The following is a 15,517-nucleotide window of genomic DNA, read 5'->3' as shown; positions in this document are numbered from 1 at the left end:
AAAGAATTGCATTTATATAGTGTCTATCATACCACAAAGAAATGCATTTATATAGAGTCATAATGCCACAAAGAATCCTATTTATACAGTGTCATAATACCGCAAAGAATTGCATTTATATAGTGTCTGTAATACCCCAAAACACTTTACGGCTAATCAAGCACTTAAGTCTTCCCATTGTTGTAAAATAGGAAATATTGTGATCAAATTGTGCATGCAAGCTTCCACAAATAACTACCTTAATAACAACCAGTGAAACCATCAGTAGGTTGAGGGATAAATATTGGTCAACAATTAAATACACTTGAGAAACAATAGAATGTGGAACGTTGCCACACACAGTTTCTGAATTCAGTTCTTTTAAAAGCCAATTAGATAGTTGATTAATAAAAGTAGGTATTGAATAGTATAACGATAAGCGGCAGACGTATTCCACACAAGATGGAGTTAAAGACAGATGTGGGATATGATGCTGTATGACCTGGTTCTATCAGGCAACATTCAATAAAACCATCAAGGTTGACAATATTGAGAGTTTCCTCTGCCTACAAATTACTGATTACCTTTTACTGTTTTCTGAGTAAAGAAATCTCTCCTGAAATGTCTGCTAGATTCAATACTCTTTAAGTATGTTACAGTATTGTTTAAATCCTATTTTATTTCTTTATTTTCCTGTAAATATATGAATCTTATGGTGACAGATACAGTACATACTTTGATAATAAACTTACTTTGAACTTTATTGACTGCCCTTCATCTCTAATTTTGCACTCCCCTATTTTATTTTACTGTACATCTACCTTATCAAATTTTTCTTATAATTTTAAAAACATCAATTCTGCCTTGAGAGATATGTGTCTTTACTGAGAGATAAAATTGGCCTTTTTAAAACTGAAAACATGTTCATTAGCACACTAAAGCCTGCTGGGTAAATCAGTCAGCTTTCCAAGTACCATTGCTCTACAGCAGGAGTTCCCAACCTGGGGTCCATAGACCCATTGGTTAATAGTAGGGGTCCATAGCATAAAAAAGGTTAGGAACCCTTGCTCTACAGGAAGCCACAGGACAAATGCAGTTCTTGGAGCACCATAACTGTTACTGTTATCACACTTGTGTAAATTAATTGTTCTTTCACAGTTTAAGGCTTCAACATCCCATCAATACTATCTGATAGCAATAAACCAGTTACCAATTACTGCAGGAAGTCTTCAGTGAACCTTTTATGTGGCTGCCGCTTACCAAAGCGCAATACAAGGGATAAACTACCAGATAATCTTTTGAAGTTGATTGATAAGTAAATATGTTTTTGAAAAAACACCAGGGGAAGTTGCACCACTCTTCTTGAATGCTGTGCAATTCTTTAGGGTGATCAGAGAGAGCTGTGGTTGTTTCTCAGTCTTGTTTATACATAATTTTTGATAAATTCTATTGTATTTCTTTTATTTTCCTGTCAATGGCTGCAAATAATGAATGCCAAGGCAGTATATGATAATACATACTCTCTTGAGATTACATGGCCACTTTCAAGGATTTTCATCATCATCATCATCATCAGATGTCGTGCCCAGTTTGAGCTTTGACTGCCATGGCCCACACACTCCTGTTTCGGGTCAAGTGGATCAATTCATTGGTATTCATTTCCAGTTCTCTGGCTGCTGTCTCCATCATCATTTGTCTTTGCCTTCCTCTTGCTTTCTTCCCTTCAATCTTTCCCATAATTACCATGCATTCTAACTCCTCTTTCCTAATCACATGTCCAATGAAGTTACATTGTCTTTAAAGACTTTTCAAAGACTTTACAACTCATCTTCTAGGTGTTAATTATTTCTTATTGTATTTCCCATTTGGCTTCCTTTGCGCATTGGTTGTTTGTCAGTCTTTGTGTATACTTTTTCATTGATTCTATTGTGTTTCTTTACTCGAGAGGAAAATGAATTTCAGGGTAGTATATGATGTCATATATGTACATTGATAAGAAATTTACTTTGACTGTGACATTACTGGAATGTGGCTCCTCCAAGAGAGGTATTCAATGCAACTCTAAAGAATCAGTCTTCATCGTGGGTTGAATTTTAACCCACAAGCGTTTCATTAAGTAAGAGTGCAGCTTGAGGTAAGGCTGAAACCTAATTTTAACTTGTTTTTGACTTATTTCTGTATTTATTCAATAGGGCCACCAGACAGAATTATAATTGTAATAAGAATCAATTTCACACTTTTATTTTCTATTTTGCTTATTACTAGAGGATTTGGATGTGCACTATATTGAACTCTCACTTAATCTGAATGGTCTCTAAGATTGTTGATGATTGCCTTTCCAAATAAGTTGCAAGGATTTATTTTGAATATTGTTTGTAGCTTCTGCACGGCGCCAGAGTCTAATCTGAGGATTCTGTGTGCTGTTGTGGATGCCTAATGGTTGTTAAACTGTTAATTAACATCAGAAATTCCTTAATGAAAAATGCAAATGTACAAACAGAGCAGACCGTCAATTGTAATATAGGGCAAACGGGAGTAACGTAGATGGGCATGACAGTCAATATGGATGAGTGGGCAGAAGAACCCAGTTCAGTGTGATATGATTCTATTCTATAATGGGAGCGGAAGAGTCATTCTGCAGGTGTGGACTACAGCACCACACACAGGCAACAGTTAAGCATCACAGGAAGCCAATGTTTACGTGAAGATTAAAAAACACCCGAAGGAATTTAGTGAGTTAGACATTTGTGAGAGGAAAGGGACAGTCGAGACCCTGTACCAGACCTCATGAGGGTTATCATACAAGTTTAATTTGTTTTCTTGCGTGAAAGCTATAGCACGTGCATAATCCCTTTCAGAAGTCACAGTCATCAAGCACAACACAGAAACAGGCCCTTCAGCCCACGTGGTCCATGCTGAACTTTTATTCTGCCTAATCCCATCGACCCACACCAAGAGCATGGTCCTCCCATTCATATACTTAGCGAAACTTATCTTCAATCTTGTCATCAACAAAGCAGGATAGGACTTACACAGGATGGGGCACTGAGAAGTGCAGTAGAGCAGAGGGATCTGGGATAGATCCATAATTTGTTGAGAATGGTGCCACAGGCAGATAGGGTCACAAAGAGGCCTCATAAATCAGGGTATTGAGTACAGGAGTTGAGGTATTATGTTGACGTTGTATAACACATTGGTGAGGCCAAATTTGGTGTATTCTGTCCAGTTCTGGTCACCTACCTAGAGGGAAGATATCAATAAGATTGAAAGAGTGCAGAGAAAATTTACGAGGATGTTGCTGGGATCTGAGTTATAGGGAAAGGTTGAATATATCACTGCAAACAATGAAGAAGCAAACCAAGGCAAAGTGAAGTCAGTAGATATGGTGTCCTGCTGGTGCACTGCAAAATTGACGCACTTGGGATTGGAGCCATGCTTGTTGGAGTGGACGATTCAGAAGGGAGAAGACAGGATGGAGGAGTTTCAATGCCCACCCAGCTGGCCTGGGTGTGAGGGTGGATTGTTCCAAATGCTGAGCGGAATTGGAGAGGTCAAGAATGGCTTCTTCAGCAGCGAAATCCAGGTCTGAAGTGAATCGATGGGTGGTGTGTTCAAGACCTGGAGTGAATCACCACAGTGAGGTCCAGGTCCTGGACCAAGGTACAATCCACTGCTTGGACTATCTAAATGCCAGCCCATATAGACAGGAAAGGCTGGGTGTCAAGAGTCAGGTGAGGTTGGATCACTCTGGGTGCCAAGCCAATTTGGAGAGGTCAAGAACAGCTCCTTCAGCAGCAAAATAAAAGCCCGGAGCAATTCGATGGCGGCAGGGCCCAGGCCCTAGTGCAAGGTTCGGACAATTTAAATGCCGGCTCAGAGAGTCTGGGGGCTTCTCTCTCTGTGACGTTAAGGCTGTGAGACAGCTCCCGGCTACTCTGCTTTGTGTCTGCAAAGGTTACGCCAATCTGCCCCGCTAATATGATGAACTGACTACTCAGGCTTTGGGCCTACTCCAGGCTGCTCCAGGGATTTGGATCTAAGGACTCAATTTGGTTCAGAATGCTGTTGTTGTTGCTCGTTTATATTGTTTACATGATTTGTGTTTTTTTCTCTTTTTCTGTGGGCACTGGAGCTTGGTCTTATTTTTTTTTAATTGGGTTCTTCCGGGTTCCTTGCTTTGTGACTGCCTGTAAGCAAACAAATCTCGAGCTTGTATAATTTATATGTTTTTTGATAATAAATGCACTTTGAATCTCTGAGGTTAGGACTTTATTTCCTGGACCATAGGAGAATAAGGAGAGATTTGATCGAGGTATATAAAATTATGAGGGGCATTGATAAGGTAAATTAAAGCAGACTACTTTCCACTAAAGTTGAGAGAGACTAGAATTAGATGTTGTAGGTTAAGGGTGAAAGGTGAAATATTTAGGGGAACCCTTTCAATCAGAATGCCATGTGATTGTGGAACAAGCCTGTGAGGTATCATTGAAGCTTATGGAACAAAATGAGGCCATTTGGCCAACCGTGCCTGTGCCAGCAGAACTATATTCATTTTGAGGTTACTTTCCAGCTACTAGTCTGGAGTACTGTAACTTGTGGAATTGCAAGGGCAATGTGCCTCTGTCACCCTCAGATCAGTTTTCCTGTTGGGGAATTAATCTGATGTGTCTTCCAATCATGTCAAACACCAGTGCTGTAAAAACAGTTATTATGTTGGGTTTAGGAAGCTGAGGAATAAATACCAACCATGAGAAGGATAACTCCTCACTTTGCATGAAGTAGTGCTGTAGAATCTTTTCACATCAGAAGTTCAAAGTTCAAAATACATTCATTATTGAAGTACATATATGTCACCATATTCAACCCTGAGATTCATTTCCTTGTGGGCATACTCAGTAAATCCAATAACCATAATAGTATCAATGGAACACTCCACCCAACAGAGCAGGCAACCACTGTGCAACTACGAAAGGGAAAAGAAGTAATAATAATAAATAAGTAAGTAAACAATAAGTATCAAGAACATGAAATGAAGAGTGTTTGAAAGTGAGTTAATGGGTTGTGGGAACACTTTAACGATAGGGCAAGTGAAGTTATCCCCTTTGGTTCAGAGCCTGAAGGTTGAGGGGTTATCACTGTTTCTGAACTTGGTGATGTGAATCCTAAGGTTCCTGCACGTTTCCTGATGGCAGCAGAGAGAAGGGAGCATGAGCTGGGTGGTGGGGTCCCTGATGATGGATGCTGCTTTCCAGTGACAGTGTTCTGTGTAGACATGCTCAATGGTGGGGAGGGCTCTACCCGTGATGGACTGGGCCGTATCCACTACCTTTTGCAAGATTTTCTAATCAAGGGTGTCGGTGTTTCCACACCAGGTTGTGAGGCAGCCAGTCAATATACTCTGTACCACACATCTATAGAAGTTTGTCAAAGTTTTAACTGCCATGCCAAATCCTTACAGACTATAAGGAAGTAGAGGTGCTGCCATGCTTTCTTTGTAATTGCACTTACGTGCTGGACCCTAAACAGGCCCTTTGGAATGATAACACCGAGGAATTTAAAGTCTCTGACTTCTCCACTCTGATCCTTCAATGAGGACTGGCGCATGGACCTCTGGTTTCCTCCTCCTGAAGCCAGTAATCAGTTCCTTGGTCTTGCTAACATTGAGTAAGAGGTTGTTGCTGTGGTACCACTCGGACAGATTTTCAATCTCCCTCCTATATGTTGATTTGTCACCACCTTTGATTCAGCCAACGACGGCAGCGTCATCAGCAAACTTAAATATGGCGTTGGATCTGTGCTTAGCCACATGGTCATACGTGTAAAGCGAGTAGAGCAGGGGGCTATGCACACAGCCCTGTGATGCATCTGTGTTGATGGAGATAATGGAGGAGATGTTGTTGCCAACCTGAACTGGCTGGGGCTTGCAAGTGCAGAATCTGAGGATCCAATTGCACATGGAGGTATTGAGGCTTATGATTAGTGTTGAGGGAATGGTAATATTGAATGCTGAGCTGTAGTCAATCTTTGCGGTCCAGACATTCAAGGGTTCAGTGAAGATTCACAGTAATGGCTGTGGACCCATTGTGATGGTAGGCAAATTGAAGCAGGTCCAAGTCACTTCTCAGGCAGGAGTTGGATATGCTTCATCGCCAATCTCTCAAAAGACTTCATCACTGTGGATGTCAGTGCAACTGAATACCAGTCATTGAGTCTTGGGCTCCACTGTAATTGAAGCCTGTTTGAAGCAGGTGGGTACCTCAGACTGATGAAGTGAGAGGTTAAAAATCTGATTGAACATTGCAGCCAGTTGATCAGCACAGGTTTCCCCACCATTACCAAATGATACTGCCTGGATACTGCCGTGCAACACTCTCTAGAGTTTATAAAGAATTGTGTGAAGAAAAATATCCAGCGAGCTGCAGTTCTGTGGGTGATAAAGCCTTGTTAATGAGAGAGGTCAGAAGAAAACAGCTTGACAGATTCAAGCTGACAGGAAGTTGACAGTAACTCTTCTGCACACCACTGTTGTAACACGTGGTTATTTGAGTTACTGTCAACTTCCTGTCAGCTTGAACCAGTCTGGCTGTTCTCCTCTGTCCTCTCTCAAGAGGTAAAGAGGTACCGACTAAAGTGGCCATTGAGTGTCTATCTATCCTTCGACACCAGTAGTATGGATTGTCATCATTAGTCATTAAACAGTCATCAACCTGTTAGTCATTCTTTCTTCAGTATCTTTAGTCATTAACCTGTTATCACTGTTTGTAGTGGCTTACTCTGCATAAAGAGGCTGTTGTCTTTCCTATATTATTACACACCACTAATTACTGCACTAGGTGTACAGCACTTTGTGCACTCAAACAGCATTAAAGGTATATAAATGCCTCTGTTTTTTATTTATTCTTTCAATATTTTTTCATAACTTTCAAAAATTGTCTTAGATCTTTGCTTATCCCACCTGTTCCAGAGAAAAGGTCAGAAATTATCCAGGGTTTTCCACATGATTCTAGAACAATCTTCCAATTATATGTGTTTTCATAACATCAGAACAACCTGAAACAACCTACATGATTATCTTTAATATATAATTGCATTAACAAGGTCTTATTTCTGGAACTGTTGACAAGAATCTGTGCTGTATCCTTTCTCTGGTCATACTATCTCTTTGACGTTGCAATGTATATCATGTACACTATTTGATTTCTGAATATCTGTGTACCGGAACATCCGATTATAACTTGGTGTTGAAGCCAAGTGTCAAAATGTATTCTATCAGATGGTAAATTGGAGGTGGGATGACCTTTATGCCAGACATATCAAACAGTTTAATTTACAGCAAACAGAACATTATCTACAAACATAGTTTAGTATGAATAACAAAAGGGGTCTACTGCAAACAGTAGGCTAGGTGTGCTTTACAGCAGTAACAGAGTTTATGACTGAATCTATGGTAGGGTGAATGAGGTTTAATTAGGTTATTTTTTCAGTAAACTACAGTGAACAGACAGCTACAGGTTACAAACAGAGTGCATAAAATCCACCCTTTCTTCAGAAGAGGGTCTACAGGCTTAATAGACAGGCTGACTGTCCAATCACCCCAATCCTAAATAGATTATTCAGTTTATTCTAACATCTAAGATGCATGCCATGAACTACCAACATTCCAAGTGTACTGGGGTTAAGGGGTGGGGTTTGATACCTGATATCCCCGCCCTTCCGTGCTTCATTCAGGTAACTCCCCAATCAGGTGACGATAAACTTGGTTTTATACACACATCCTATGAAGCATCCTGGAAGTGTTTTCTATTTCATTTCAAAACCTGCCTGATCAAAATGCAACCAAAGAGTTTAAAATGAGAGAAAAATTTTTTTGCTACTTCGGTGGACAGCCTTGGGTGAACCAGTCATCTCTGGAGCCATTTGGGTTTCTGCTTTCATACCTGCTCCTTCAGGTGAAGCAGAAATTCATAGTAGGACATTGCTGATTCCGTGTGGTTATTGATCAGATGAGTGATGAATATGGACCGTGATGAACTGTCATCCCTGCCAAGTAAAAGCCAACAAAATTACACCAAGGTATTGATCCCTGTATTGTGAAGCATTCTCATGTATGGTTATCAACATCTCAGAGTGTTTCATCCATTCACCTGACAGATAGACACTCTCTCTTTCTTTCGAGATACAGTACTGTAACAGTTCCTACCAGCCCAAGCAGCCCACGCCGCACCAGTACACCCATGTGACCAATTAAACTACTAACAGATATCTCTTTGGAACGTGGGGGGAAACCAGAGCACACAGAGAAAATCCACAAGGTCATGGAGAGAAGGACAAACTCCTTACAGACAGTGGCAGAATTGAACCCAGGCCACTGGCACTGAAATAGTGTTACTCTAATTGCTATACTGCTGTACCACTGACATGAGGCACCAGACATTTTATTATTAAAAACACCATAAAATATATGGTTTGTTGTCATTTGGCCCATTTATGCTAATATCAGTTCTTTGATAAAGTTGGCGAATGAGTCCCAGTTCCTGTTCTTTTCTTACAATTGCTACAAACTCATTCTTACAGTTTACCACTGAATCTGCTTTCACCATGCATCAACATAACAGATCACAGCAATTTACCACTAAAAGAAGATTTTCCTCATTTCATTTTTGGTTCTTTTGCCAATCATCATAAATCTGTGACTTTTGGTGACATTGCTGCCGTAAACAGCAGAAGCATAAGAGACATTTGCAGATGATTTTGGTTACCTGCACTCCAAGTGAGAGGAATTGTTTGTCCTAATTTACCTGTCATGGTTTTAAATCTGGGTGGCAGGGTGGAGACATGTCTCTACCAAAGGAGGTGTAAGGAGCTCCTTCCCTCCACTGTAGCCTGCAGGTCACCATTGGGCACGGTGTAGCCCCAGCTCAGACCCCACCCCCACCGAGCAGGGTCATATGAAGCCGTGGGAACAGGTGGTGGATGGTCATATAAGCAGAAGATGCATATCATAAGTCCTGGTTATGCAACCACTGAGGCCAGGCAGACAATATCTGAAGAGTATTGATAATGGCTGGGGTCACCTGTCTCGTAAGGACACTGCCCAGAAGAAGGCAATGGCAAAGCACTTCTGTAGAAACAATTGCCGAGAACAATCATGATCTCCCACGTCATACGACACAGCAGATAATGATAATGAGTTTTTAACACCTCTCTTCAGAATCACTTCAAGAGAATAATCCCAGTTTCACAAGACCCTCCACATACAAATGTACATAAGAGATAACATTTGTACTCTCGCAAACACGAGGAAATCTGCAGATGCTGGAATCTCAAGCAACACAGATAAAAGTCAGCATCTCTAATCTCAGATCCGAAATGATAGGAGAAGACAGGAGGGGGAGGGGTGGAGCCAAGAGCTGGACAGTTGATTGGCAAAGGGGATATGAGAGGATCATGGGACAGGAGGCCTAGGGAGAAAGAAAAGGGGGCGGGGGGAAACCCAGAGGTTGTTCCTCCAACCTGAGTGTGGCTTCATCTTTACAGTAAAGGAGGTTCATGCCATCAGGTTGGAGGCTACCCAGACGGAATATATGATGTTGTTCCTCCAACCTGAGTGTGGCAGTCCTTCCAGGTGAGGCGACACTTCACCTGTGAGTTGGCTGGGGTGATATACTGCGTCTGGTGCTCCCGATGCGGCCTTTTATATATTGGCGAGACCCGACGCAGACTGGGAGATCGTTTCGCTGAACACCTACGCTCTGTCCGCCAGAGAAAGCAGGATTTCCCAGTGGCCACACATTTTAATTCCATGTCCCATTCCCATTCTGATATGTCTATCCACGGCCTCCTCTACCGTAAAGATGAAGCCACACTCAGGTTGGAGGAACAACACCTTATATTCTGTCTGGGTAGGCTCCAACCTGATGGCATGAACATTGACTTCTCAAACTTCCACTAATGCCCCACCTTCCCCTCGTACCTCATCTGTTATTTATTTATTTATATACAAACTTTCTTTTTCTCTCTCTCCTTTTTCTCCCTCTGTCCCTCTCACTATACCCCTTGCCCATTCTCTGGGTTTCCCCTTCCTCCTTTTCTAGGCCTCCTGTCCCATGATCCTCTCATATCGCTTTTGCCAATCAACTGTCCAGCTCTTGGCTCCATCCCTCCCCTTCCTGTCTTCTCCTATCATTTCGGATCTCCCCCTCCCCCTTTCAAATCTCTTACTAGCTATTCTTTCAGTTAGTCCTGATGAAGGGTCTTGGCCCGAAACGTCGACTGTACCTTTTCCTGGAGATGCTGCCTGGCCTGCTGCGTTCACCAGTAACATTTGTACTCCATCACTTGCACTTAACATACATACACTGTAGCTGCGTAAGTCAGTGGTACCAATATTTCAAGGTGCAACCTCAGGTACAGTATTTCTACATTATAAACACAAGAGATTTTGCAGATGCTGGAAATCCAACCAACGGACACATAATGCCGGAGGAACTCAGCAGGTCAGGCAGAATCTATGGAAATAAATAAATATTCGATGCTTCGGGGCCTCCACACTCTGTGCACCAATTCCGACCTCACTATCAAAACTATAGACAAAGAGGGTGCTGTGGTGGACTGAACTCTACCTCTCTGAGGGCAGCCAGTAGCTCTCAGACACCTCCTCTTACCTACCCCTTGAAAAGGACCACATTCCGTGCCATCAGAAAATTGTCTCCGACACCATCACTAACCTCATCAACTCTGGAGAACTCACAACTACTGCCACTAAACTTGTAGTTCCCTTGCCTCGCATTGCTCGTTTCTACCTCCTAACCAAGATCTTGACTGTCCAGGTAGGCACATTGTCTCTGCCTGCTCCTGCCCCACTGAACTCATGTCCATGTACCTCAACTCTATTCTATCCTCCTTGGTTCAGTCCCTTCCCACCTACATCCACAACAATTCACATGCTCTCGATCTCCTCAACAACTTGCAAATCGCTGGCCCTGACCACCTCATTTTCACCATGGATGTCCAGTCTCAATACACTTCTATACCCATCAAGAAGGCCTTACGGCTCTCTGCTTCTTTCTCAACAAAGGACCCAACCAGTTCCCCACCACCACCACCTTCCTCCATCTGGCAGAACTGGTCCTCACCCTCAACAACTTCTCCTTTGGCTCCTCACACTTTCTTCAAACTCAAGGGGTGCCTTTTTGTTGTCTATGTAGAACAATACATGTTCCAAGCCTTCCTTGGTAATGCTCCACAACTCTTTCTGTGCTTCATTGACAACTCCATTAGTGCTGCTTCATGCACCCATGCTGAACTCACCAATTTCATCAGTTTTGTCTCCAATTTCCACCCTCCCCTTAAATTCACTTGGTCTATTTCTGACACCTCTTTCCCTTTACTCAATTTCTCTGTCTCCATCTCTGGAGACAAACTATCTACTGATGCCTTTTATAAATCTGCTGATTCCCACAACTACATTGACTCTACTTCTTCCCACCCTGTCTCCTGTAAAAATGCTATTCTCTTTTCTCAGTTTCTTCATCTCTGTTGCATCTGTTCCCAGGTTAAGGCTTTCCTTTCCAGGACATCATGGATGTCCTACTTTTTTAAAGAACCGGGTTTCCCTTCCTCCACCAAAATTGCTGCCCTCTCCTGCATTTCCTCCATTTCCCAGACATCTGTGCTCAGCCCATCTTCCCACCACCTCAACAGTGACAGTGTTCCTCTTGTCCTCACCTACCACCCTATGAGCATCTACATCCAACACATCATTCTCCATAGCTTCCACCATCTTCAACAAGATCCTACCACAAGATATATCTTTACCTCCCCCCCCCCGACTCTTCGCTTTTCACAGGATCGCTCCCTCCTTGATTCTCTTGTCCATTTGTCCCTCCCCACTAGTCTCCCACCAGGCGCATATCTTCTGCAAGCATCAGAAATACTACATACACCTGTCCATTTACCTCCTCCCTTACCTCCATTCAGGGCCCCAAGCAGTCCTTCCAGGAGAGGCACACTTCTGTTGCGGTCATCTGTTGTATCCAGTGCTCCTGATGTGGCCTCTTCTACACTGGTGAGAGCCTCTGTAAACTGGGGGGCCACCTCTGCTCCATTCGGCAGAAGTGGAATCTCCTGGTGGCCAACCTTTTAAATTCCTCTCCCCATTCCCCTCGCGACCCGTCAACCCATTGGCCTCCTCAGGTTAGAGGAACAACTCTAGGTAGCCTCCAACATTGATTTCTCCTTCCTTATTTTTTTCTTTTCCCCTCTTCCTTCTCTCTTCTTCTATTCCCCACTCTGGATTCTTACCTATTCTCCTTACTTACCTAACACCTCCCCCAGTACCTCTCCTTCTTCCCTTTATCCCATGATCCACTCTCCTCTCCTATCAAATTCCTTCTTCTCCAGCCCTCTACTTTCTCACCCACCTGGCTTCAACTATCACTTCTAACTAATCCTCCTTCCCTTTCCCCCACCTTTTTGTCCTGACATCTTCCCCTTTTCTTTCCAGTCCTGAAGAAGGGTCTCGGCCTGAAACATTGACTGCCTATTTCTTTCCACAGATGTTGCCTGACCTGCTGAGTTTCTCCAGTGCTTTGTGTGTGTTGCTCCATATTACTAGCTTGCTTCATGATATCTGATAACCCCACTGAATTTACAATAGAAAGAATGTTCTTCCCAACTGGCCAAAGCCAACATTTACAATCCCTTTCAAACAGCATCTCATTATATCAGCATAGCCATTGCTTCTGTTCTCATCTAACTTCCCTGTAAGAGTATTAAGGAGAAGAGTTTTAAAAAGAAAGCTTGTTGTATCATAACTGAGGTTCCTCATCACTGCAATCATACAGGTAGGTTTCCTCTGTGCCCTCACCAACGCCTTCACCTTTCTGAAATTGTTCTGTCTAGAACTGAAAACTGTAACTTAGCTGGGGCCAATAAAGATTGCATTTCAGTTCCTTTCTTTTGTTTTCTATAAAGCCTACGGTTCCATATGATTTCTATACCAAGCACACCAACTTGTCTTGATGGCATCAGCGGTTTGCATCTGTTCAATCTCAATGTTACTGCACCTGGTTAAAACTGTATCTTTGATGTTATAATTGGCTCTCCTCAAGCCTCCTGATTAAGATGGGGCAGCATGATAGTGTAGCAGTTAGCACATCACTTTACAGCACCAGCGATCACAAATCAGAATTCAATTCTCACCGCTGCCCTTAAGGAGCTTGCTTGTTCTCCCAGTGATCGTGTGCGATTCCTCTGGGTGCTGTAGTTTCCTCCCACTTCTAAAGATGTACGGGGTTAGGACGATTGAGTTGTGGACATGCTCCTTTGTGGCAAGACTTGTGGGCTGCCCAGCACAATCCTCGCTGATTTGATTTGATGCAAACAATGCATTAAACTGTATGCTTCAATGTACATGTGACAAATAAAGCCAATCTATCTTTATCATGTCATATTTCTCAACCTGTTCAACCTGCCAGTTTTCCAGTTCATGATCCAGTGCAGCACCTGCTGCCCTCCTCACTATTTGCTACACTTCCAAGCTAGCTACCACAAATGTAAAAGGACCTAGCGTTTGCTTGTCCTGTGGGTCACAATCAGGTTGGTGCCTGGTTCTGTCACTGCAAGCCTGCAGGAAAGGACATGGCATAAAGAAAAATGCAAGTACACACACATATACAACGCACTAACACACAGACACCTACACAGATTTTTATCATTTGGATATTTATCATGAGCTGGGAATTCCACTTGTACTGTGTGTTTCTGTGGACAGCACAATTCGATGAGTTCCAGATGTGTTCCAGAAAACTGAGTAGGAAAATCTAGGGAGATATGTTAGCGTAGGGAGTACTTTACTATCACACTCAGTCAGCAAGACAGAAAAGATACCAATGCACTACTCAAAGGACGGACATGGAATTCTCCATACGCCTTGGTGAATATTGATTTCCCTCTCAACATCTGAAGAGATAAGATAAAGATTGGCTTTATTTGTCACATGTACATCGACATAATACTGCAAAATGCATTGTTTTGAGTCAAATCAAATCACCAAGGATTGTGCTGGGCAACCCACATGTGTTGCCATGCTTCCGGTGCTAATATAGTGTGCCCACAACTCACTAAGCCTGACCTATATGTCTTTGGAATGGGGAGAGTAAACCGGAGAACTGGGGGAAAACCACACAGTCATGGGGAAAACATACAAACTCCTTACACAGAGCAGCCGGAATGGTACCCCAATCTTACAGCTGGCACAATAATAGTGTTACACTAACGGCTATGCTACCATGCCACCCAAAGTACTCGCCATTATTATTATTGTCATTTATTGGGAACTTGCTATGAACAAGGGAGTCCTAAATATACCAAATTACCTTGAATTGACAGCAAGGAAATAGGCCAACTAGTCTAGGCTAATATTTCTGATCTATAGGAACATTCTCTCATCCTATCACTATAACCTTCATTTTCTTCCTTACTCAGTTACATAGGCTATTCTTTGTCACAATCAGTCCTTGTAATAGTATATCAGTACTCTATACAGTATATTCATGACTTTCTTATACTTCTAGCCCCTAGTGGTGTCAAGAGCAGAGTACAGACTGAACCTTCTGTTGTTGTTGGCTGTTCACCCACAGTGAGTGAATTTACAAAATGGTGTCAGGAATTGCTAAGAAAAATGGCAACAATCATTATCCCTGACTGTATTCCAGTTACCTTATTCTCCTGTCCCTCTCCTTCAAGAGTTTCAATCAAGACCTAACTGAATTATGGATTTTCTTAAATGTAGCATTAATTCCTGTAAACTAATTTGATTTGTTGACAGGTGTAGCTGAGTCATGGCAGGAATATGGCAACGATGTCTTTGTAGAATTGGGTTACTTAAACAAGGGTGTGAAATGGTGGGATGGAGGTGAGGGCAACCATTTTCCCACCCCCAGCTTCACTCCTCAAATCCAAAGACACATAAAGACAGAACAAGACTTTTAATATCAACTCCATAATAACGTAAGTCATAGGAGCAGAATTAGGACATTTGGCCCCTTAAATTTGATGCACCGTTCAATTATGGCTGACTTATTAACCACTTCAATCCCATTCTCCTGCCTTAGACCATAAGACATAGGGCCCAGTCAGCCTATTGAGTCTGCTCTGCTATTACATCATGGCTGATTTATTTTCCATCTCAACTCCCTTCTCCTCATACACTTTAACATCCTTACTAATCAAGAACCTATCAAATTCCACTTTAAATATACCCAGTGACTTGCCTTCCATGACTGGCATCCATGGCAATGAATTAAACAGATTCACCATTCTCTCATGAAAGAAATTCCTTCTCATCACTGTTCTAAAGTTACATCCTTTAATTCTGAAGCTGTGCCTTCTGATCCTAGACTCTCCCACTATTGGATGCATCCTCTCCACATCCACTCTGTCTATGCCTTTCAATATTTGGAATGTTTCAATGAGATCCTCCCCTCATTCTTCTAACCTCTTAATGAGTACAGTCCCAGAAGCATCAGATGCTCTT

The 15,517-nt window shown here is 42.4% G+C and overlaps 1 protein-coding gene across 4 annotated transcripts in view; it reads right to left on the bottom strand.

Annotated features, from left to right (window-relative positions):
- Positions 1-6,870: 6,870 nt before the first annotated feature.
- LOC134358389 (protein transport protein Sec24A-like) overlaps positions 6,871-15,517 on the bottom strand; it is an 87,168-nt gene continuing 78,521 nt past the window's right edge. For all 4 annotated transcript variants that reach the window (XM_063070575.1, XM_063070578.1, XM_063070576.1 and 1 more), the window contains one exon: positions 6,871-8,019. In XM_063070575.1, the coding sequence (XP_062926645.1) occupies positions 7,911-8,019 (109 nt within the window). In that variant the 3' untranslated portion in view covers positions 6,871-7,910. The remainder of the gene's footprint in view (positions 8,020-15,517) is intronic.

The sequence above is a fragment of the Mobula hypostoma genome, chromosome 18 (assembly GCF_963921235.1).
Source record: "Mobula hypostoma chromosome 18, sMobHyp1.1, whole genome shotgun sequence".
NCBI classification, from domain to species: Eukaryota; Metazoa; Chordata; class Chondrichthyes; order Myliobatiformes; family Myliobatidae; genus Mobula; species Mobula hypostoma.
Note: the sequence above shows the minus strand (reverse complement) of the source record. Positions and strands in the feature narration are given on the sequence as shown.